This window comes from Hippopotamus amphibius, chromosome 4 (assembly GCF_030028045.1).
Source record: "Hippopotamus amphibius kiboko isolate mHipAmp2 chromosome 4, mHipAmp2.hap2, whole genome shotgun sequence".
NCBI lineage: Eukaryota > Metazoa > Chordata > Mammalia > Artiodactyla > Hippopotamidae > Hippopotamus > Hippopotamus amphibius.
Genome location: NC_080189.1, coordinates 131,440,070 through 131,465,907, shown reverse-complemented (window position 1 = coordinate 131,465,907; position 25,838 = coordinate 131,440,070). Strand labels below are relative to the sequence as shown.

Below are 25,838 nucleotides of genomic sequence, written 5' to 3'. Positions count from 1 at the left end.
GTATGACCTCCCCTATGATATAATGTACATAATGCCATGTAAAATCAATTTCTTCGACACTGATATACTATTCTGTGCAAATAAATTAATTCAATATATTATGTATTTCTTATAAATTCCATAAATACATATATATATATTATTTGGTGTATTTTCTAAAATCTTAACATTTTTACTAATTTAACAATCCATATTATTAGATGGAACCAAAAAGGAATAGAGTAAACTAGGCCTCCAAAACAAATAAAAACCATTTAAATGACAGATGAGAGAAAACGAAACTACAGAATATGAATCCAGACAGTATGACACAAGCAAAGCAACTGACTGTCCTACAGAGAAACTACTTGAGTCAGTATTTGATTTTATTACGTTTGGTATGGCATTCAACAGGAATAATATGAAATTCAGAATACGTTATATATTTTCGAATGAATGTTCAACTTAATAGCAACCATCACCTGTCATCAAGAACTGTAATAATTTCTCCGGCTTTAAAAGTAAGTTCATTATCTTCGGCAGCTTCAAAGTCGTATATAGCACGAACTTTTCGGCCTTCATGTTGGTGGTTAGTTAAGAGATTGGATGTGCTTGGATACAAAGTGGAAATGGTGGTTGACTGCTGCCTTTGTTCCTTCAGCGACAACTCAATAGCTGGAAAAGAATGGGTTTATAAAAACCCAAAATGTTAATTACCCAACAATCCTAAGAAATACAAAGTACCCTTCTTTCAATAATGTAGTGGGAAACTAGGACATATCCTGATATAATATACGGAACAAAAATAAAGTCATCAATTTTATTCATTCATTCACGACTGAAAGCTTAAAAAATAAACTAAAAAAAATATTGAACAGCATGATGACTATTTTTATTGAACAGGTACAATTTAAAATATTCTGGGTAATAAAAAGATATAAACTCAAATCCAGTTTTTTAAATTTAGCTGCAGGTATTTTATATTTTCTTTCATCTTTTCAATGTATTTCTATAGCTTAAGTTTACCAAATAATAATCAAAATCACTTGGGAAGTCAAAAGTCCCAAGCTTGAGTCCCTCACTGGGGACTTACTAAATAGGAGTCTCAAAGGTAGTATCTGAGAACCTGCATTTTATTGTTCCAAAGGTCATTCTTAGGTAATCGGTCTAAGAACTGGAATTTGGAAATAACTAGAGTAAATTCTCACCTAACAAATCCCCCAAAATACACTTCAAATGTGTCTGTTCTATCTCCTCCCCTGATGCAGGCCATCACCATGTGTCACTCAGGCTCTGTAACGTAATCTTAATGAACTGATTACCCTGCTTTCAACTCAACACATAACCCCTTCTTCCCTTCCATCTCTGTTACATGAATAAAAGCCCAGTTGGAAAAATAAAACTTTAAAATTATCATAAGAAAACAAAGGAAAATATCTTTCAGGATCCCGAGGGAGAGGAAAGTATTTTAAGACATTAAAAAAAAAAAAAGAAAGAAAGAAAAAATGTTGACTACATCAAGATTTAAAACTTGTTTAATAAGACATGCCATTATCAAAGTTAAATTATAAGCCAAAACCCAAGAGGAGATATCTATAACAGATAAAACAGACAAAAGGTTAATATCCAAAATAAAGACTTTCTATACATCATAAGGAAAAAAAATAGAAAAAGACAATTAGAACAGCTAAAAAATATAAAAAAAAAAGGACTGAACCTCACTAGTAATCAAGAAAAAAGAAAATTAAAAATGATTAGGTATCATTTCAAACCCATCAGATTCACAAAAATTAAACTCTGACAATACCAAATGTCATGAGACTAAAAATAATAAGTGAATAATAAGAGCTTTCACACACTGCTGATGGAAAAGGAAATACTACAACTGTTTAGCAAAGCTGAAGATGTACCTACTCCATGAGCCAACAATACCACAAAATAATCTCTCTCTCACTCTCACACACACACACACACACACACACGCACACAAGAGAAAGTGGACAAGGATACTCAAAGCAGCATCCTTGTTACAGTTAAAAAAAAAATTCAGAAAACCCAGATGCCCATCAGTAGGAAGACAGATAATTACAGCAGAATATTTACACACTGGAATATCACACAGCAGTTAAAACAAATGAACTTGATATACGTCTCATTATGAATAGATCTCAAACATGCTGCATGAGTAAAACAAGCTGTAGATGGTACCTAGAGTACACTATTTATGAAAAAAGAATTTGTTGGACACAAAAAAATATTTGGTATTATTTATGGATACATAGAGAGTGTAGTAAAAATATTACAGAAACACAGACCAAACGGACATACACGATAGCAGTTGCCTCAGAAGAGGAGAGGAAAGAAGTGATACTGAAGAGAGGAACAAAGGAGAACAAAGTAGATTTCAGCTTGAGCTGTGAACTATTTTTTTTATTTTTTAAATATCTTGGGGGAAAATAATATCAAGTAAAAGACCTATCTTCTTCCCATGATCAGGCACTTAAAAATGTACCTTTCGCTAAATCTTCTTCTTCTTTTTTGTTAGCCACAGTACCAGGATCCTTGGCTACCAGAGCTGGGCTTGCTTTTGCTTGTTCTGCAGCCTAACACAAAAAAAAATGAAAACGATATTTGAAAGTTGTTCTCAAATTTTACTACCCCCAACTAATCTAAGAACTCACAAGACTCTTCCCATTAATCTATGACAGAATTCTGAACAAGAAAGAAATCCGAACTTGAGCAGCCTCCACTTTGAAAGAAGACAGAGATGAGGCAGAACTGGAGAAAACAGACTGAGGGCATTTGTTTCCTTAGGGCTGACGGCCTAACCACTCTCTCCCAGACTTGTGTGAAGACGTTAATTTAAACTAGAAGCAGACAGTATGCAAACCAGAGAAGACAGACTAGAGGAGATTTCAACATTTTTGGAAAATTCTAAAACCAGAAAAGGAGTTGAGAGTGGGAAGGAGGTGACTACTTTAAAAACAAGTAGTTTTTAAATTTTTTAAATATCTAGTTGAGTTATATTTTACTGTTTCCTTCTAGATCAAAAGTCAGGATGTTATCTTAGGAATCCAGATTTATATAAAATATAATATAAATGCTCATAAAATTATACTATTCTCTAAACCAAAATAGTAGTAGTTAATTTTGACAATATATTATTGTCCATCTTAGACATATTTTGTAAATAAGGTAGTACACAAGTAAATAAATACATACATTGATCCACACTTACGGAATTACAAGGTTCTAAAGCCTTAATGGCCACTTAGTTTTTGTGCGGCCATCGAGGCAAATCAGACTCCAGCCTCATTTTTGAACCATTCTATCAGTTACCAGAAACTGCTGGCATGCGCGTACACACACACACACACACACACACACACACACACTGACACCTCTAACATACATTTGCTTCTACTCATAATGTCCTCCCCTCTGGCTCCTTTCACTCCACATCCATATTTTTTCCCATTGAGTTTCAACTCACCAGTCAGTGAACAGCTAAACTATCACTTTCTCAGTGAAATATTTCTAAACCTCTATTTAAGCATTCCCTCCTGCGTTCCTCTGATAACACTTTTAAACCATGATACAGGTAGTTAAGAATGCAAGGTGTGGAGTCAGGCCAAGGTTGTTCAAATCCCAGATGCACCACTTTCTAACGCATGAGCCTTGAGCAAAATCCCAGATGCACCACTTTCTAACGCGTGAGCCTTGAGCATGAGCCTTGAGCAGGTAAGCCTCAAGCTCCTTATCTACCAGATGAGGACACAATGGCCCACCCACCACAGGTTGTCAAGAGGATTAAATTAGCATGTATAGCTTCCAAAGTCAGATGCTCTGAGGGCCACTCAGGGTTTAAAACACAAAGTATAACACTGTCTCCCGGGATTTATAACATATGTAGAGGTGATAGGTGTCGTACATGTGATAACTACAGCACAAGGGATGCTGAAGCAGGGAGTAAATAAGCTCCATACAGCTGCAAGGTTTCTACATTTTACATGAAATAATAAGTTATTCACTCAAAATAGACTGTGAAAAATTATAAATGTATACTGTAATTCCCAGAGCAATCAATGAAACAAATGAAATTCTAAAAAATATTCAAATTACCACATGTACAACATTTAGAAAAATGCCCGGTACCTAGTAACAGGCAATAATACATCTCAGCTCCTATTATAATTCTCTGCTTACATGTTTGTCTCCATAACCAGGCTTGAGAGTATATGGGCCTAAATATTACAAGCAATCATAAATGATTTTTGAGTAAGTGAAAGCAGAATATTCAACATTATAGTAAATACAGTTCTAAGGTCTTCCCTTAATTTATTTATAATGTCGAGCAAATGCACAAGGCATTTATTTTTATTTTTTGGCCATGCCATGCGGCTTGTGGGATCTTAGTTTCCCAACCAGGGATTGAACCTGTGCCCTCAGTGATGAAAGTGCGGAGTCCTAACCACTGGACCACCAGGGAATTCCCCAGCATTTATTTTTAGAAAAGCTGATTAGAAAAGAGCTTTTGTATTCACTGAATAGAAATTTAAACACTCTCAATCTGACCCACCTCTAGTTGTAATCTTCCTTAGAGAAAAATGTTTTAATCATCATGCACCTCTGAAAATTGGAGGTATGCTTCATCAAAGGCAAACTTTTTCATTATATATGAAATTGTTTTCTCACAATTTGGTGAATTTCACAAAACAGACATACTGATCTTTTGTGGTCTGTGACGGGATCTCTATTGGTCAAGCAGGAAGTGCAAAAACGAGCTATATTAAGCCTTACATTCCTGAACTGCTCTCTTTTCAAAGTTCCTTTCTATCATCAGGTTCCAAGTATAGCAACGCTACTTGTCTCATTAACCAGGCAACCCCAGGAGTGGTGCCAGAATCACTTCTGCCTCGATGTCAGGGGTCAGCCCTATGAGAACCACCGCAGCGAGAGTCAGGTGACTCAGTGTGACTTTTCTTAATATTTTTATATTATCTTCTTCGGTACCTGGATGAAAATACATACTTTAAAAAAAAATGCTCCTGTTTCCAGAAGCTTCTGTTAAATATGCTAACAAAGATCTAGTCTGATTAAAATGTAGTAACGACTTAAGCAACTAGTGACTACAAAACTTGGAGGGACTTCTGCAGTTGATTCCAGATGACAGGGTTTTGTTTTTTTTTTTAATTAAACATAAAGCTCTGTACAAACATGGTTTTCAACAAAACCTCTTCAGAAACTATTTAAATATATCACCATTCTACCTCACCATAGTTTACTTTATACACATTTTACATATTTCTGTGGTTGAAGGACAGCAACTGTAACAAAATGAGCGTTCACATATTTTATAACATCTAGATGAAAAAAGGAGAAGGGACCCTTAACGTCACTCTTGCTGATCTACGTCCTGAATCTTTTGAAGAGGAGAGTGATCTCACATCCAGCCCAATTAGTACGTAAAGGCTCTTGCCAGTGTTCACTCCACTTCTTGTCCTTCGAAGCCTAGTCCGGACAGACACATATCTACTAACCTCAATATCAAACGGAAGGCAGGATCGTGTAGTGGAAAGAACACTGGACTGAGTCAGGAGGCCTGTGTTCTAGGTCCAGCTCTGTCAACTACTAGCTGTGGCCCTGGGCCAGTCACTTAATCATTCTGGGTCTCAGTATCCTCATCTGTAAAATGAGGGGATCAGATTAGAGGATCACTAGAGCTGTTCCCACAACTACCTGAGATTCTAGGTTAACCCAACAAAACTACGTATCAAACGGAGCATTAACTCTTCTTTCATCGCTTACAGGAACAGGTCCTTTGTGGATCGAAACGCAGTGTTCACTTGCACTGGAAGCTGTACTCAAGAGCAGTGCTGCTCAAACTTTAATGTGCACACAGAGTCAACGGGGATCTCGTTAAAATGGAGACAATGAATCCACTGCTTGGAGAGGCACCGTTGCCACGCGTGAATGAGATGTTACAGTTCTAACAAGCTTCCCGGTGGTGGTGAAGATGATGGTCAAGGTGTTGATAACAAGCTCCAGGATAGGTTCTCAGGGTCTGTAGAACCTGCCATTCCACTGACTACACTCTTGCTTTCTCCGTAGTGAGTCTACTCTTCGATAGTTAAACATTGCTTCTATTGTCAAGGATATCTTATTATGATATCCTAGATCAGTCTGCATAAAATTATTCCTTAATTATACAGATTTAGAAATTATTCTGAGAGGAGTGAAAACTAGCTGCCAATTATGAATGTCTACTTCTCAAAGACATAATTTATCATTGTAAAACTATTCACAAGCCAAATTTTTTCAAGTAAGAAGAAAAATATCCTTTCCTTCCTTCATCTCCAAAATATATTTCTGGATCTTCACATCTCAGAGTCCTGAAATTAGAAGTGCCTTGGGAAGAAAGCCTAGATAAGTTTGGCTGAATCACTTCATAATTCCCTTGAAATCGTCAAAACCCTGAATGTGAGCCCTTAACAGCTAAGAGTTTTCCGCTCACGCTCTCACATCACTCATTATATTCTACTCCAAGCCATACAGTGGGGAAACACAGTGCAGTAAGTTACCACACACTTTAAGCCTACTTAGTTAGCCGGACATCCTAAAGCATGGGTACCCAGAATAGAAAAAGAATAAAAGAGATCATCTTTCATTGCTTTTCCTATATGACATAAATTAGAGATTGAGTCCATTATATAAATAATTCTTTTTAAAGGTAAGTTAAGCCTTTCAGTCAATCATATGTATTAGAAAAAAGAAAGATGGCATGTGCTGGTCAGCTCTTATTAAGGGAAAAGATGTTTCATGTGCCCCTCTTCCCAATGACTGTCTTATGCCTCCCTCCCATTTTTAATACTGGTGCTCATAAATTTCATAGTCCAAAGAACCTCTAAACACATCCTTAAATTTTAAGGAAACCTGATTTTTGAGCTGTCATTCTGTATAGATAAAATCACCGCATGGGAGGAGCATTTAACAAGAATGTCAATATTACCTAATAAAGCAATTTGGTCTATATTATTAAAATTATATTAAAAATTTTTTAACTGCAAAAAGGTTAAATGAATTCATTTATAAAGAAGGAGAAACAGTGGGGAAATGGAAGTTGGAACACATTAACATTCCACTATATTTTTTTTTTTGGCAACTTTATATGCAAGATTATTATTATTATTATTAACAAAAATTCCTCTGGAGTATTAAAAACTACCTGGGTTTGGAGGAAAAAAAGAAAAACTCAAATAAACATGGCTACTTTAGAGAAAGGAACTGTAGCACACACACAAATTTATATAAAATACCTGAGAGCCAATAGCTGGAAACGTAACACCTTGTTCCTTAAGGTTCTTAATCATTGCTGATATCAGACTAAGCTGTGGGTCATTCTTAAATTCATCCGTCCATTCAACCATAAGAGCCTTTAATTTTTCACACACTTTAGGGTGACCCTTAAAAATAGAGAAAAAAATTTAATAAAAAAAGCACTTATTTCCTGGCTAATGATTTAATAGAAATACTGTAAATATAAGTTATAGTGTTGCAGATCTCTTTTTAAATCATAAATTATCCCTAGCTATAGATGACACATAAGAAAATACAGATGGTTACTAGAAATAAACTAGTTTTATTTTCACACTATGGAAAAAAAATAGATGATACCATCACATACCTCACATCAAATTAAAACATTAGATGTATAGTAACTCATTTTGGAGGTCAGAAAGACAGGACTTTTCAGAGTATTTTGCAACTAAGCAAGTATTGTTTATGAGGAAGACAAAGAAAAGTTGTTTTTGTAGACCAATAAAAATTAAGTTGGAAAGAGAGAATAAATAGTACAGCTCCTTTATTTCTAATTCCTGACTTTTGATGTACATAACTGTATTTTTCCCCAGTTAATTATCTGAGGCCTGGTTTGAGGTTCACTACATGGCAATATTCCTGGAAACTTCATTTCTTCAAAATAACATTTCCCCCTTAAGTATAAAACCAATATGTTCACTGTAAAATATTTGGAAACTAATAAGTTCTTTCTCCAATATACAACTGTTTGCTTTTCAAAGTAGTTGTGCATGTTACTAAATACTGAGTACACATCTTCAATTAAAGAAGATACCACATTAGTATCTCTTCATAAACAGTTGTACATTTTGATGGACATTCAGGACATCAAAAATATAGTAAATAATTAGTAGAAAATACCTAAATAACTGAATAATTGAATAAAGTAGAACAGGAAAAAATTATCACATAACCATAATGTTTTAAAAGAAGTAGCAATTTTAAATTCTTATCTCATTTCTGTACTGTTTCCTACTAAAATCTGGAAATACTCATTTTTCCCCGAAAAAACAGGAAGCATTTTCCCTTTTAACACTTAAAACATTTTTGTTGATATATCATTACTTCCCCCCAAAAAGGCCAAAAATAATTACCATTAGAATGCATGAGATTTTACTGAGAAAACTCACATATTACATAGCAAATTAAAGTTTTTAAATTCTTTACATTGCTGGATTTGAATTCCTTACTCTACATTTAGTTAAGCAGATGACCTCTTTGACTAAAAAAAAAAAAAAAAGGTTATAAAAACTGTGCCTAAAGTAAGCTGGTACCTCTTAATCAGATAGAGAAATACACGTATTTTTCACCAGAAGAAAGGAAAAGAGGTTAAGTATATTCTAATTTGGCTTGACCAAAACCAGCTCTCCAAGTTATATAAATGTGTAGTCTCTTCAGCAAAACCTAACATGGATTTATACATGGGCTACACATCTTCGTGATTTAAAATGCGAAAACCTGAACAATAAAATACATGAAGAAAGAAGACAGTCTTAATTCATTTCCGGAAATAAAGTTCCTTACCTTGTTTAATACGTTGCTTACTTCACTAGCAAAATCTCTTGAGCATACTTCTAAGTGGAAAATTTTGCCACAGTTTGATACACATGCTCCTAGAAGCTAAAAGCATAAAATCAGAAGTTAAAAGGGCTCGATTTCAGCAGACAATTTTGCGGGAGATCTTAACATGAAATCACTCACGGTCAGAGCCTGCATAGCAACATGCGGATCTTTGTGGTTCACCCTCCTCATAATAGACCGAAGACAATCTTTAGGTCTAAAAAATGAGAAATGTTTAATAATTAGCAGTACATTCTGCTTTTCCCCCCTTAACTCTAAACGGTAATAAACAGTGATACCAAAGGGAGAATACTGTAGAGAAGTTTAATTTTTACTAATGACACAACTGAAAAACTGGACACTAAAAAGTTCCTTTAAATTTTTCAAACAAAATTAACAGGCTCTCTTCCTTAACAATCATAGATTAGGCATTTGGGGCTAATTCTAGGTGGAAAGTTTTGAAAATAAAATGACAGACCAAGACTTCCACATCCAGTCCTGATGGAATAACTGGAACCAGACTTACACTCCTGTTGTAAATAATCAGAAAACTGGAAAAAAATATATAAAATACATTTAGGACATTAGGCCACAGAAAGTGCTCAATGATGATCCCTAAAAAAGAATACAAATTCAATAAACCAGACATTTGCCTCAACTTTCTACCCAGAGGCACTTTCCAGATAACGAAATAGCGTTTCTGTCTAAAGGCATTTCTGGATCTCAGTGCAGAGAAGGTGATCCCAAGAATACAGCAGTGATCTCGCAGAATTAAGGGGACAGAACTCAGAATTGTGGCAGGCTACGGGAACTAGAATTTGCAGGACAGAGCAGAAGGAGCTATATGAAGAAAGAGTTCTAGATACCTGCATGGGATCCACTGAGGTCTGCTGCCCACAAGGCTGGACAAAAAGTGACTGAGAGCTTTACGATGAAGGGTTCCCAAAGCTCACACAGTGTCAGAGCTCATACCAAAGTGGAGCGCCCTTGCAGCAGAGCTGGCAATGGGGCTACGCTATACCAAAGGACTATTTTAAATCCATCCAACAACAACTTAAAAATAAGGCACAGAAGGATAAAAGTTGATCCAGATGTAACTTCTAACAGAATCAAGTCCAATATTCTTTAACAGGAATACAACAAAACCTGGCATTCGACAATATAAAATTCATAATACTAAGCATTCAATCAAAAATTACCAGATATGAAGCAGGAAAAAGTGACACTTACCTTGGAGAACACTCAGTCAAGTGAAAATGTAGAAATTATATAAGCTATTTTAAGTATGCTCAAGAATGTGCAAGAAATCATCAACGTAGCAAAGAAAAGAAATGGTATATGAAAAAGAACCTGATATAACTTCCAGAGCAGAAAATATATACAATGAATGAATTAATTAACTGGATGAAATTAATCTGATTGAAATAGAAGGACATATCTAACAAGGAATTAATATCCAGAATACATAAAGAGGTCCTACATCCCAACAACAATAAAAAAAATAATAATCCAACTCAAAAATGGGCAAAGGACTCAAATACACATTTCTCCAAAGAAGATATATAAATGGCCAGAAAGCACATGAAAAAACGCTCAACATCATCAGGGAAATGCAAATGAAATCACAATGAGATACCACTTCACATCAGGATAGCTATTATTTTAAGAAAGAAAAAAAAAAGGAAAATACCACGTGTTGGGGACGTGGGGAAATTAGAATCCTTATGCTTTCCATTGCTGGTGGTAATGTAAAATGATGTGGCCACTGTGGAAAGTTTAACAGTTTCTCAAAAAGTTAGATATAAAATTACCACATGATCCCATAATTCCACTTCTATATATCGAATATATACGTAAGTGAACTGAGAGCAGGGATTCAAGCAGACATGTACATCCACGCTCAGAGCAGCACTATTCACAACGGCCAAGTCTCCATCAACAGACGAATGGATAAACAAAACACAGCAGAATATTATTCAGCCTAAAAGAATGAAATTCTGACACATGCTACATGGGTGGACCTTGAAAACATACTTAGGGAAATAAGTCAGACACAAAAGGATAAATATTATATGATTCCACTCATATGTGGTACTCAAAACAGGTAAATTCGTAGAGACACAAAGTAGAACAGAAGTCACCAGTGGCTAACAGGAGGGGGAAGTTATTATTTAAATGCATACATACAGAGCTTCCATTTGGGATGAGGAAGTTTAGGAAATGGACAGTTGGACACACACACACAAGAAGAAAAAACATTATCAAGTGATCTGAACTACAATGAGCCCTGGGAAAATTGGTCAGTAAGAATTGTCCTAAAAAATTCCTTTAAGAATTGAAAATGCAATTACCAACCACAGTGATAAAGAGAAAAAAATAATTTTTAATAGGGAAAAATTAGAATAAAAACAGAATTTCTGTTTCTAAAGCTGTTTCACTGCCTGCTGGGAAGCTTTCCACCTAAAGAGCATGCAAAAAAGAGGGGAAAAAAATTGTATTTATTGGATACCTATCGTATGTCAGGCATTCAACTCATGATTCTACAGCTCTTATTCTACTGATTTTGTATTAAAAGTATCTAAAAGCAGCATCATTAGACTGAAGAAATAACATATTATTACTTAGATTTTGCCTTTTTTTTACAGTTGGACTTATTTTAGGAGCCAAAATCTGCAAGCTCGTGCTAATTTTTGCAGCTGTGAAAAGCATGTTGACAAACACAAAATTATCATTTCAAAGCACTGGCAGAGGCCAAATATAAAAAGAATTATCTAAATACTAAAATTAAAATCATTAAAAAATAATGATCCAAAGATGATTCAGCTCAGTGAATAAAACATTTTAGAAAATAATCCTCAAAACTGGCCTTGCCACCAAATTTTATTTTTTTAATATTTATTTTTTTGCTGTGGTGGGTCTTAGTTGCAGCAGATGGGATCTTTAGTTGTGGCGCCTGGGATCTAGCTCCCTGACAAGGGATTGAACCCGGGCCCCCTGCATTGGGAGCACAGAGTCTTAGCCACTGGACCACCAGGGAATTCCCTTTGGCACCAAATTTTAAATGACATTTCTGATGTATTGTTAATAAACCACATTCTTTTTTCTTTTCTTTTTTTTAAAGAAAAATCTAAACTCTGGTGACGTCCGGAAAAGAGGATGGAGACAGGAGTTTTAAAATGGAACTTTTACTTTTTATTTCACTCATTTCTATACTGTTGAAATGTTTTACCATAGCCAATTTTAAAAACTAAGGCAAAGACACGTTTGGCACCAACGCAAATTTGGCTATGGCATCCATAAAAAGGATAATGCCAAAAAAAAGCCAAATAGAATGTTTATAAGTCCTGATGAACACTTTATGTATGCCAACAAAGCAGTATCTTTTTATAAGCTAAAAAAAAAATTCCTTCAGAATTGTGTATAAAACTGGTGTCATTAAACAATAGCAGTGACCCACAAAAATCTAGTATTAACCACCTCGTTCTGTTTCATGTTTTTTTTCAATTCAGCTTTTCAGTATTTCCGCAAGATGGTAAGTAAAATACAGAAGTGAAACTGAAGTATATTTATATACATTTCATTATTAAATCTTACAATTCAACAAAAAATTATGGCTAAAATATTGTTTTTTAAAAGGTTTAAGAGTTATAAGTGAATTTAAAGTAGGTGTCCTAGGGCTATTATCCTCTCAATGACAAATGAACATGGGCTACAAACAGTGTCTGTACAACTTATCATCTACACAAATGCCCCTCTGAGAGTGAAAGGGGGTGCTAACCAGGCATAACACAGGAACAGCAGGCACACAGTGAAACTATCCAAGGCAAACTGGATGCATGGTCACCCCAGCCAAAACCATGTTCATCCAAACATTAGCTTTTTATGCACAGATCTCGGACATGCAGTCCATACGAGAGTGAGGGGGGAGAAAAGAAAAAAAAAAAGGCAGTACTTTCATCTAGTTGTGGCTTCTAACATCTTTTCCTCAAATCCTAGACCAGACAAGAAAACAGGCTTTTCAGCTCTGATGAACTAAAGCATCAAAGTCAGTTTCATTATTCACAACATCACTCCAATCCACCTCAGTACCCTGTACTGTGGGCTTCCAAGAAAAGAGCTTTAGGAGGGGCTCCTCTCTATCAGAGCCTCTAGACTCCAACTCCTTTTCCTCCATACCACTCTTCCTCATTCAGGTTCTACGCCTTCAACATGGCCAATGCGTAAGAAAAAGTCATGGAGCTAAATGGGAAAAACACTGTTTTTTCACTGTTGTGCAATAATTAGTATTTAGAATAACTGAATAATCTTTACTGTAAAGTTCTATTTGTTACCAACTTCTGCATCATCCACTAAGTTCGCTTTCTATGTGGAAAACATACATGCTCTCACAAAATTTATTTCTGAAAAATTACATGATAAGGGAAAAATGCACAACAAGTAGTGCTGGGAGAGGCACAGGATGTGAGGAAAGAGACTGATGGTACACAAAAATGAAGTATTTCGTAAAACTATCTGCTAAGATAACAGGTGCGTGTGCATTTAGAGGAGTCTAGCAACAGTTTCCACACCAACTTTTTGTAAAGGGTTGTCAAACTCTGACCTCTCTCAAAACCCTTCCCCAAACTCCATTTTGGGATTTTAAAACATTTTGCAAGACTCATCGTCTCTTTTCCTTATCTTGACATGGGAAAACAAAAAGATAGGAGGGGTCAAGGGCACAGACAAGAGCAAGGAATGAACTCTTTCTTACCTTTCCCAGCTTTCCAATCCCAGGTAACTCTTAACTTCCCATGTGATACATGACTAGAGCACAAATCACACGGCTCTGAAATGTAATGGGATCGTACTGTTTCCTGGGTTTCCAAAGTCAGGGTATAAGGCAAAAATGGCAGGTAATCCATTTTCTTTGGTTAGGGAGTTACTGTTGCAGAAGGTACTCTGCCATCTCTCAAATATGCTCCATCTAGGCCACTTCTCCTCAAGTATTGAAGCTAAACTGTTGTGTTTAGCACCAGGTGAAGAAGATGGCGTGTATATTCAGGGCCATATTGTTTAAAATATGTATTCTCTGAGCAAGAATCATACTCAGTGCAGGGAGATATACACACTCTGTAAGAGAAACGGTAACTGGAATTGTAAGACAGCACACAGAGTCACTAAACGGACAGAAGAACCAGTTTTTAAGAAAAATAAAATTGAGGGGGCTGAAGAAGAATAGAGTTAAATTCAGTAAGTTAAACATGCATATGATGCCGCTCAGGTCTCTAATAAGAGGATCAAAGAAAACTAAAACTAATTTTGCATTCCCACCACTCTCTTTTCAAAGAAAAATGAAATTTCAAATCTCTTTGAATAGCCCTGAGTACATTTCCAAAATTGTGACTACATTATTTATAAATTTCTATCTACTTGTAGGTATATTCTTGTACAGTTATGACAGGTAAATAGCTCAACATTCGTCTCTAGTCACCAGTGAGTGACATTACCTGAAAAGGTCTTTTCATTAATATATAAGGAGAAAGCCAAGAATATTCAATGATTTTGGTGGATAAAGGAGTCAAGATTTGTGAGATCTTACGCTTTGTACAATTTTTTTAAAGTCTCTTATTTCAAAATATGTCTCATCTCAACTGGAAAGTACTTTTGTACTATGAAGATAACAGGCTAAACTGTGATAAGATTTTATATGCTTGAGGAAATTATTACCATCGAAAAGGCAGTGAATTAAAATTCTAATTATTGCATCTATTACTAAACCAATGATTTTAGATCAATCAAATTTCCACAATGAGGCTACCACCTCTTTATTATCCCCCTCACAGGGCCTGACAGAAGAACAGGACATTTTCCTTAAAGTGTTATAAATATAAAGAAAAACAGTAAAGAAAAAAAAAGTAACAGTAACAATGATGTATAGCACAGTTTGTGAAGTGCTTGCACAGTTAACCTCTCATCACCTTTCAGGCAGGAATGAAAAGGTACAAAGATACTAGCAGTATGTTTCTAAATAGGGGCAGAAAAATTCTTGCGATGTAAGACTATCTGGCGTATCACATCTCTGGTCCGCCTAATCAATGTCAGTAGTAACCTCTTGTCATTGTGACAACAAAAACCACCCCTAACAGAGCAGCACCACTAGGCTGAGAACCACTGCTCGACAAAAGCAGTACTGTGATTCAGTAGGAAAAGATCTGAGGCTTGACAGACCTCATCTGTAAAAGGGGACTAAATACTTCCTGTTCAGTATGCTATTACATTACTCCCAGAATCGTGCCAGGGACTTAGAGACACTCAATGTTAGTTCTAGAAAGCACAAACGTGTTCTTCTATCCAGTTACTTTTAAACTTTAGCTTTCAAAGCTATTTTAGAGTGATTTAAACTTTACATTTTCTTTTTACATGCTATAAAAAGTGCTTTACTACAACTTATAATTCAAGGATGTATGTATAACTATATTGTGGGGGCAGAGGGGGAGAGGGGATATGTGTATGCAAGACTTTTATAGGTCTCAGTACCTAGCAGGCATACGCCAAAAGATATGGGAACTCAAATCTTTGCTGAACAAAGTAAAAAAAATTTTTTTAAATAAGAGAGAGTATAAACCCTCCTTGAATACTAAAGGGAGTCTAATTTAGAGTGTGGCTTTCAAAAGCATAAAGGCATTACATTAACTATAAAAGAAGTTTAATATTATAAAACACAAAAAAAATGAGAATTGAAATGAATAAAAGTATATTCAATGGCATATTCAAAGTGCATATTTGATTCATAATATACATTACATAAGCACAAGGGGGAAAAGGACAAAACATTGAATACAAATATCAAATTCTCGATTCTGAGGCTTGTTCATGCTCTAGAAGGACTTCGTCAGAAAAGGAGGTAAACTAAACTTCTACATACTAAATATTGAGGGTTAATGGAAGTAAAGACAACAGTCAGTGAATACTTAAATTTAGTATGATGATATTTGAGTTTCCCAGATGATGTAACACTGGAGTATATTTCAGTCAAACAAACCACAATGTAATATAATGTATGGGAGAGAGAGGAATCACTAAAAACTTAAATCACTAAAAACTTAATAAAATTGGTATGTCTTGATGTATGATTTTAACTTTCAAATAACTGTGCATTACAGGCACTTAGGGACTCAGCACAAAGAAGTGAGGGAAAAAAAAAAAACCCACAAAACTGGGAGTAAAGAAACCTGACTTCCAATTTTGCCTCTTCTACTTTTGGACAAGTCACATTAAAACCTCAGGGCTTTAGTTTCCTCATCTGTGAAACAACCTCTCGAATACATGGTGTTTTAAAACTCACAGTAAAACACAAAAGTAAAATCACTGTCTAGGACATGTAAAGATGGAAAGATCAGATCTAATCAGATCCCCCCCCCCCCGCCCCCAGTCAGGGACTGGGTGTCTAGCACTGTCCCCACTTTCTCCTGAATCATCATCTCAATTTTCTGCTCACAGTGGACTGCTCTCTTCAGGATACACAGATGTTATAATATAGTCTACCTTTGAAAAAAGAAAATTCCCATCAAACGAGCAGTAAAAGAAAGGTTTCACTTAAACAGTGGCTTAAAGGACAAAATATCTTATAAAAAACTTCACCAAAAATGTACTAGACTTATTAAGAGGAAAAGTTTAAAACACTACTAAAGGATACAAATAGAAAGATGTGCTACATTCTCGGATAGGAAAATTTTAATATCAAAAAGACATTTATAATTTAAAACTAAGCCCATTTAAAAAGAAAAGGTTCTGTTTTTAAACTAGTCAAGCCAATCCCAAAGTTTATCTGAGGACAAAAGGGAGGGATAAGAATATCTAGAAAAACTGTGGGGGAGAAAAAAAGAAAGAAAACTAGCCCTGCCAAATATTAAAATGTATTATAAAGCTTTAATAATACCAAATGGTATCTAACATGAACAGATACATACCAACGGGACAAAAGAGAAAAATTCAAAAACACAGATCCAAATACATATGGTAATGTATGTTAATATAAAAGTAGTATTTCAAATCAGAAAGGACAAAGATAGACTATTCAGTAAATGGTATTGGAATTTTGAAGTAGCCAAACAGAAAAGAATAAAGTTAGAGCTATGACTCATATTACATAATAGGACAAATTCCAAATAGATCAAAGACTTAAATGTAAAAAATGAAATCACAAGTACAGGAGACTTCGGAAGACAGTTTGCTGGTTTCTTACAAACCTACACAGTCTTAACATACGATCTAGCAACGATGCTCCCAGGTTTTCACCCAGTTGAGTTAAAAACTACCATGTCCACACACACACACACAAAAACTGTTCGTGAATGTATTTTATAGCAGCTTTATTCACAATCACCAAAAACTGGAAGCAATCAAGATATCCTTCAATCGGTGAGTGTATAAACAAACTATATAGTTCATCCAGATAAGGAAATATTATTCAGAAATAAAAAGAAAAGAGCTATCAAGCCATGAAAAGACACAGATGATGCTTAAGTGCATTTTGCTAAGTAAAAGAAGCCAGTCTGAAAAAGCTATACATACTGTATGATCCTAATTGTATGACATTTTGGAAAAGGCGAAATTATAGAAATAGTTTAAAAAAAATAGCGGTTGTCAGAGGTTCAGAGAGAGAAAGGAGAGGGATGATTAGGGGGAGCACAGGACATTTTAAGGATAGTGAAACTACTCTGTGTGAAGCTGCAATAACGGATACATGTCATTATGGGCTTGTCAGATCCCAGAAAACTGTATAATATAGTGAGTCTTAATGTAAACTACAGGCTTTAGTTAATAATGTAACAATATTGGTTCATTACTTGTAATATATACCACACTTATGCAAGGCATTAATAATAGGGGAAACTGTATATAAATGGTGGGGGTGGGTTATGGAATTTTTCATACTATCTGCTCAATTTTTTTGTAAATCTAAAATTGTATTTTAAAAAATAGTCTATTAATTAGAGAATCAAAAAAATGAAACCATAAAACATGAGATGATTCTACTAAAACCCTGGTGAAGTGGAGAAGTCTCTAATAACTCAAAATTCTAAAAACCATAAGACTGATAAATTCAGCTATATAAAAATCAAAAACTTCTAAACAGAAAAACAACAAAACAAAATCAAAAGAATAATGGAGGGAATTCCCTGACCATCCAGTGGTTAGGACTTGGCGATTCCACTGCCAAGGGCCCAGATTCGACCCCTGGTTGGGGAACTAAGATCCCACAAGATATGCGGTGAGGTAAAAAAAAAACAGTTTTCTCTAGATTTGTTGTGGATACTCTTATGAGAGAGAGAGAGAGAGAGAGGGAGAACGATGGAAAAAATTTATATGCAATTCATAAAACAGACAAGATATGTCCCTAACACATCAAGGGCTCCCAGAAATGAGGAAAGGATAGGTACAGACAGTTTCACAGAAAAGGAAGCAATACAGTTCTTAAATACAGAAAAAGATGTTCATCCCAGAAAACGATAAGGATGTGCCTTTGACTCGATGAAGACCATCCCACCTCAAGCCTCTTCACCTTCATGAAAAGGGGTCAAAGAGAGCCCCAACCACTCCTTCCCAGGACGCCAAGTTTCCTTCTGCAGAAGTCAAGACCAAGTCTTGGGCACCTGACTTTCTCTACTATCCAATAATTGAGAACTTGAGAACATATGTCTGTTACTCTTGTTTAGACCAGTCCCTACAAGAAGCTCCAGACTATCCTTTCCATCATTAAACAGCCCTGTATATCCATTACTCCCCAGCTTCTGCAACTTTTCCACTGGATCCTCTAGAAGTCACAGCCCATTATTAACAAAAGGCGTTAGCCCTGGTCCCTTCGCTCTACAGAAAACTGGCTCTCCACGGAGGATCCCACTTCTCCTGCAGCCACCTCAGGTGGTAGCTTTCTGTCCTCCCCCTGCTCTTGCACCTCCTAAATGAAGGGTCTTCTTTGCTCCCTTTGCTACTTCCAAACCATTCTCCCTCCCTCTTTCCTAAAACAGCCCAGTTCGGATCTTCTCATTTAAAAAACCTCACTGCTCCCTCATCTTTCAATGATTTTAACTCCTGGCTAACTGCCACCCTCTGCAACATTACTGCTGTCTTAATGGAAGTGATGCTTCCAACACTCTTGGCTTTTTGACTCCACCTTATTATTATTAACCATCAAGGTCACATGCTAGATCATGTAATTACCAAAAACTGAAAACCCTCTAAAAACTCAATTTCAAGCATTCCAACAGCATCTGCCATTTTTCTAACTCACCCAGTCTCTTTATACCCAACACTGTGCCTCTTTAGGGCAACTCGCCTCTGCTCCAGCTAGTCTGTATCTTTCCAGTTCTTAAAAAGCATCAAGCGTCCTCTACCTTGCAGCATTCACATGAAGCCTATTCCCTCTGTCTGGAACCTCTGCTTGCAGCTCTAAGTAGTGTCCCCTCACACCAGTCCTTCCCTGAAAAACCTAAGTAGGTCTCCCCTTTTATTCTCCACTAAAGCCCTCTGCTCACTACCTTCTTAGCCCATTAACTGTTTATTTCTATCTTCCACTGACTGTTACCATAGCTGACCACAAAGGCTGTGCTTGTTTTATTCACCACTACAGACCCAAAGCATGATACCCAGCCAGTAGTCACTGTTTGTCAAATAAAAGAAAAAATGGCTGATACAAAGAGAATGAAACAAACTGAAGTAATTCTCTGATGTTAAAAAAGTGAGAGACCGGGAAATCAAGATCACACTTTACAAAAAAGCCCTTAATTTTATTCCTCCTGTAACTCTTCCCCTGGTTTCAATTACATTAAAAAAAAAATCCTAAATATTAATCAGATTCTCATTTGTCAACTAGAAAAATCTAGAGTACCTAGAGCTGCTGTAATGATTAAATAAAATGTTTATAAGGCACTGCAAATAAGCAGTCAATAAATGTTGGCCGTTATTCTTAAAAGAACACTTAAAAGACTTTAAAACCTGAAGCCAGTAAACCGAGGACACGATTATTACAAAGCATATATTGGGCGAGATCTGTTTCTCCACCTGATGCTGCCCTTCCAGCTTGAAGACATTTAAGTCGGAGATTACTTTTCCCTTAAAAAAATCAGGACATATTCTATCAGCCTCCAGTTAAAGGTCAGAAATAGTCAAAGCCCAGGTCCAGGACAAGACAGCATAAAGCCAATGAAAAATATTTTTAACAAACTCTTTCCCAAAGGCTTATATTTTTTTTCTCACAAAATATCAGTAATGTCTATCATTTTCCCCTTCTAATTCTGTATGAATAAATCAGACTATCTAAATAGAGCCCTTAGCCACGCAAAGAAAAAAGTTTATCACATTTCCACTCTCAGTGAACTATATTTTTGTCTAAAGCTAAGCACAGACAGTTAAGATATAAAATAATAGCACAAATTAATCTGGATGTCAATTACATAATTTTAACTTTTTATTGTGGATAATCAACACCTACCCTCACATCTATTTTTTACATAGGAAATTATAAACAAATCAAAATTAATAGACAAAAGCTATTATGAGCAGACGTTAAAGAAAACTGCTACTATTATGCTGAAAGTTCTCTTGATTCTGAACAGAGACTTTTCAGTCCATCATATGACCTCACTGGCTAAGCATTTTTCAGCACTTACTCAGCCACTGGAACTGCACACTAAAAATCATGTGAATATCTTAGCAAGTCAGAAAAAAATTTTCAGAATTTTTTTTAATGTTTTAAGTCCAGCATATTCAAACATTTCAGGTTGACAGGATAGGTTAAGGAATTCAGTAATTACAAACGCAGAACTGTATAATATGCTTACTGTCTATTAATGAGGGGAAAATATATCTGTATTTGTGTAAAGAAACAATGGAAAGATACAAAAGAAACAAAAACGGTTACCTATAAAGGATGGGGGAGGGAAACAGGGCTAGGAGTTAGAGTTATCAATGTTTATCTTTTAAAATGGTTTTAAATTTTTGAGCCGTGTATCTATTTTTGAAACAAAAGTGAATATTTCATATAAGCATAAGTATTTCTGTAAATCAACAAACATAAATACACACGTATATGTGGTTCAAAGAATAGAAGAGTAAGATTTTTCTAAAGAGGAAGAATTAAAGAGGGTTTTTTGAAATACTGCTGGAACGTTTCTGGGTCACAGTTCTCTAAGTAAACGAAATTTCACAATAATTGGCTCTTTATTTCCCCTTAAAACTTGAGAATATTTTCCAAACGACCACAACTCCAAAACAGATGAAAAGAAAGAAAGAAAGGAAGGAAGAAAAAAAATTTTTTAAGGGCCAAAAGGATTTTAAAATATTATCTTCTTAGGGAAGAAAGACTTTAATATAAGTCATTTTATTTATGCACTAAATAAGTCTACAATATATTGCTGGTTACAAATCATTTTGATTTAAAAAGAAATCATAATGAAACAGAAATTCTTTTCTTAAAATTCCCCCACCATCCCTACATCCATCCTCTTAAATAGATCTGCATGTTTTATAAAATTACCCATTATATGGCAGTGTTTTCTTTAAAAAAAAAAAAAAACTAGACTGTTGCCTAGCATATAAATAACCTTATGAACCGTATTCCAATCCATAACGTCCCTCTACTTGCCCTGTCCACATCTATCTCAGGAAAACGCACGTCCCCTTTTCCCTCTCACACAAGTAATGTCTCAATCATTTCTAAAGCACACCAGGCACCTGCAATACTTCATCGACAACCTATAATCCTGTTCAGTATTCTTATGCTGCCATCAGCATAAGTATGCCACCACAATAAACATACGTATCTAGGTTCCTGGACAACATCCACCAGATCGCCACAAGTTTTCCATATAACTATCAAATGATTTTAAAAATTAAAACCAAACTATAACTGGTTACCAGGTTCTGGGGAAGGGGCAGTGGTAAGCTATTTAATAGGCAGAGCTCACTGGGGATATGATGAAAAGATCTAGAGATAGCAGTGATGATCCTACAGCAATGTGAATGTACTGAACGGCACAAACTGTACACCTAAAAATGGTTAAAGTGGTAAATTTTATGTTATATATATATATATATTTACCACAATATAAATAAACAAATGACATATTAGGAACCCCATCATAAGTATCCCATAGTTTACTGCTCACCTGGAAAGAACCTTAATACTTTCCTATTACTAAGCTGACCTGAGAATATATAACCCAATTCTGTAATACTTCTTAAGCTCATACACACAATACCTAGGGCTCACAATTTTAGGAGCCCATGTTTTAATTTCTTTCAAAATAAGAAAAAGATAAACTTTTAGATCAAATAAAATATTTTCACGTATAGTAATACACTTGTCTTTATAATAATGCAGTCATAAAATATTTTTATTATCTTTTTATGGAGAAAGGTACCTGGGAAGACAAAAGTGCTGAGGGCCCATCAAAGTCAAAATGTGGCCCTGATGCTTATCATTGCCTACTATGAAATCAAGGTACAGCAAGAAAGAAAATACAACTGAACATGTCTGTAAAAAATTATTTTTAAAGAGAAATCACACACGAGCTTTTCGAACAATTCTTTATTAACAGGAGTTATAAAGAAATATCATATTTACATTAAAAAAAAGCTTGGAAATTAACAATGAGAATTTAAAGGAACTAGAGAGCAAAAACCATTAAGGAAGAAAAAAATAAGTGAAGGAGAAAAAGTAAAAGAAGGAAAGAGGAAAGGAAAAAATATTAACTAAAAAACAAGTTGAACCACCTCTCATTGTTTAAATTAGCAAAGCTGAAAACACCTCCTATGTAAATTCATAGATTTAGCATAATATCAATTAACATTTCAAAAGGATAACGAAATATTAATACTGAGTGTGTCGTCTAAAGTAGATATGAAAAAATTAAAAAATGAGCAGGCATCTAACCCTACTGAGGCTAGATATCAACAAATAACAAATAGAAAGCAACTGTTTAAAGTTACAAGTTAGTACATTTTAAATATATAGGGACAGCATGGATGGAACCTGGAGGGCATTGCACTAAGTGAAATAAGACAGAGAAAGACGAACACTGATTTCACTGATACATGGAATCTAATCTAATAAAATCAAACTCACAGAAACAGAGCAGACTGGTGGTTGCCAGAAGGGTGGAGGGATGGGCAAAATGAATAATACGGGTCAAAAGGTACAAACTTCCAGTTACAAGTAAGTTCTGCGGATGTAACGTACAACATGGAGAGTTATAATACTCTGCTGTATGTCTGAAAGTTGCTAAGAGTAGATCTTAACAGTTCTCATCACAGGAAAAAAATAGGGGGAAAAGTAACAAATTATTGTTTGTAGTATAATAATGTTAGCATGAAGAAAAACAAATTGATCTCTTTAAATCTTCACGAAACTTCATACAAGATTTTTAGGTGGGTTACAAATTTATTTTTTAACTAGAAAAATATGGAATATTTTTAGTAATGAAAGGCAGTTTGTCTTTTCATTTCAAGCAACTAACCAAATTATTATAAAAAGTATCTACAAAATGAAGTATACGAAACTAAAGATAAAAAGAAAACTGATGGAGTGAAAAGAGAGAGGAGGGACTTTGCAACTGGAATGCTAGATAAAAGTTTTATCTCCGAAATACACAGGGGTGGAACTAGGTTGACACCTAGGCCTGGACAGACAAACTGTCACAAAATATCACTTTAACCCAAAACAGGCAGAGGTACACCCCCTTAACCACAGGCCAGATACTATTATAAACACAAGCCCCCTGTGAAAAAGATACTATTTTTATTCTGATGTAGCAAACCAGAAAAGGAAGTTATTATTTACCCACCAGTGACAAGGCTAAGCAGTCAGAGCCAGGATCTGAACCCAGGCAGTCTCACTCCAGAGCCCATGCTCTCAACTAAGCTATGTGCTTTCCTCTGCACAACAAAAATTCATAGACCTTTCATCCTACAAATCTAAGTCTACTAGATATATATAAATTACTATTACACAAGGCAAAACACAAACAAGAATCTGCCAGGGGGAGCATGTTATGGACTAAAAAGAAATCAAATGAAGGGGTAGAAAGGCCCTAAAGACAAACCACCCTGCCTGGTTTGACCAAGTTCAAGAACTTAACTAAAGGAGACTCTATAACATCAACATCGTGAGAGATATTATGGAGGTGAGCTGACAGAATTTAGAAAGAAACTAAATGCAGGGATGAGTCTGAGGTTTTAGGTGTGAGTCAGAGGTTTTAGGTGTGAATGAAAGAATAACCTTGTCATTAACAGAAACGGGGGACAAAGGAGGGAATGTAGGTTTAAGGCAAAAGAGACATGAGTTTAGGATTCTAGATGTGAGATTGAGGGTTATACAGTGTGATATTCAGAAATTATGCTGCATCCACTGGACTAGTGCTTGAGAAGGAGAATCAGCTAAAAATACAGATGTCATATAAAGTTACATGGAAGCTGTGAGATTTCAAAAGAAAAACTATCAGGTAAAAAAGTGGACCAAAGAAAGTTTAGAAGGGAAGCAAGGGGCTTCCTAGGTGGTGCAGTGGTTAAGAATCCACCCTCCAATGCAGGGGACACAGGTTTGATCCCTGCTCCAGGAAGATCCCACACGCCGCGGAGCAACTAAGCCCATGTGCCACAACTATTGAGCCTGCACTTTAGAGCCCGTGAGCCACAACTATTGAGACCATGTGCTGCAACTACTGAAGCCCACACGCCTAGAGCCCATGCTCCACAACAAAAGAAGCCACAGCAATGAGGAGCTCATGCACCACAACAAAGAGTAGCCCCCACTCACTGCAACTAAAGAAAGCCCGTACACAGCAAAAAAGACCCAACACAGCCAATAAAATAAAAATCAATCAATTAATTAATTTAAAAAAAAAAAAAAAGGAAGGAAGAAGAGCCAGAGAAGGCACCATCAGAGTTAACCCTAACCCTAACCACCAGAAGAATCTAGTATAATACAGAAATTTTCCCAAACATTCTTCACATGAAAGTATGTAAATAAGATAATATTTGTGTGGCACAAAGGGGTAAATGTGGCTACTAACAACTGGACGTTATTAGCCCAGGAATGAAGGAAACCATTACTCGGTATACCAGTTAATCCCCCTGCTGCACTGTTTAGAAAGCCCTGTATTATCAAAGAATCTGTATGCCAAAAAGTTTACCATTTTATTTCCCTAAAACTATCTCTTTCAATAGTCACTGATTAGGTGGATTGAATGGGCAGATGTGACAAAGAAGAAAAGAACACAGAACCAAAAAACTTGGTAATTGAGAAATCATTGATGACTTTAATCATCAGTGGGAATGGAAGCAACCTGAATATCCATCGACAGGGGAATAAGGAAGATGTGGTGCATATATACACTGGAATACTACTCAGCCATAGAAAAGAATGAAATAATGCCATTTATAGCAACATGGATGGACCTAGAGATTATCACACTAAGTGAAGTAAGCCAGAGAAAGACAAATACCATATGATATCACTCACATGGAATCTAAACTATGACACTAATTAACGTATCTATGAAACAGAAACAGACTCACAGACATAGAGAACAGATTTGAGGTTGCCAAGGGTGGGTGGGGGGAGGGATGGACTGGGAGTCTGGGATGAGCAGATGCAAACTATTATATAGAGAATGGATAAACACAAGGTCCTGCTGTAGAGCACAGGGAACTATATTCAATATCCTGTGATAAACCAGAATGGAAAAGAATATGAAAAAGAATATATGTGTAACTGAATCACTCTGCTGTGCAGCAGAAATTAACACAACACTGTAGATTAACTATACTTCAATAAAATTTTTTTAAAAAATCAGTGGGAAAAGCTAGATTTCAGGAGGCAAATATGGACAAGGGTGAATAACATGTAAGTATCAACACTGTTACCAGTCATGCTGCCCCTACTGGTTACAAGGAGTAACCTA

At 35.7% G+C, this 25,838-nt stretch overlaps 1 protein-coding gene across 1 annotated transcript in view; it reads right to left on the bottom strand.

Annotated features, from left to right (window-relative positions):
- The window catches only part of STAM (signal transducing adaptor molecule), a 60,548-nt gene that overhangs the window by 19,086 nt on the left and 15,624 nt on the right, over positions 1-25,838 (bottom strand). Inside the window, exons 3-7 of the mRNA XM_057732465.1 lie at positions 9,037-9,112; positions 8,860-8,955; positions 7,296-7,442; positions 2,492-2,582; positions 462-654 (exon numbers count right to left, since the gene is read on the bottom strand). Of these exons, the coding sequence (XP_057588448.1) occupies positions 462-654; positions 2,492-2,582; positions 7,296-7,442; positions 8,860-8,955; positions 9,037-9,112 (603 nt within the window). The remainder of the gene's footprint in view (positions 1-461; positions 655-2,491; positions 2,583-7,295; positions 7,443-8,859; positions 8,956-9,036; positions 9,113-25,838) is intronic.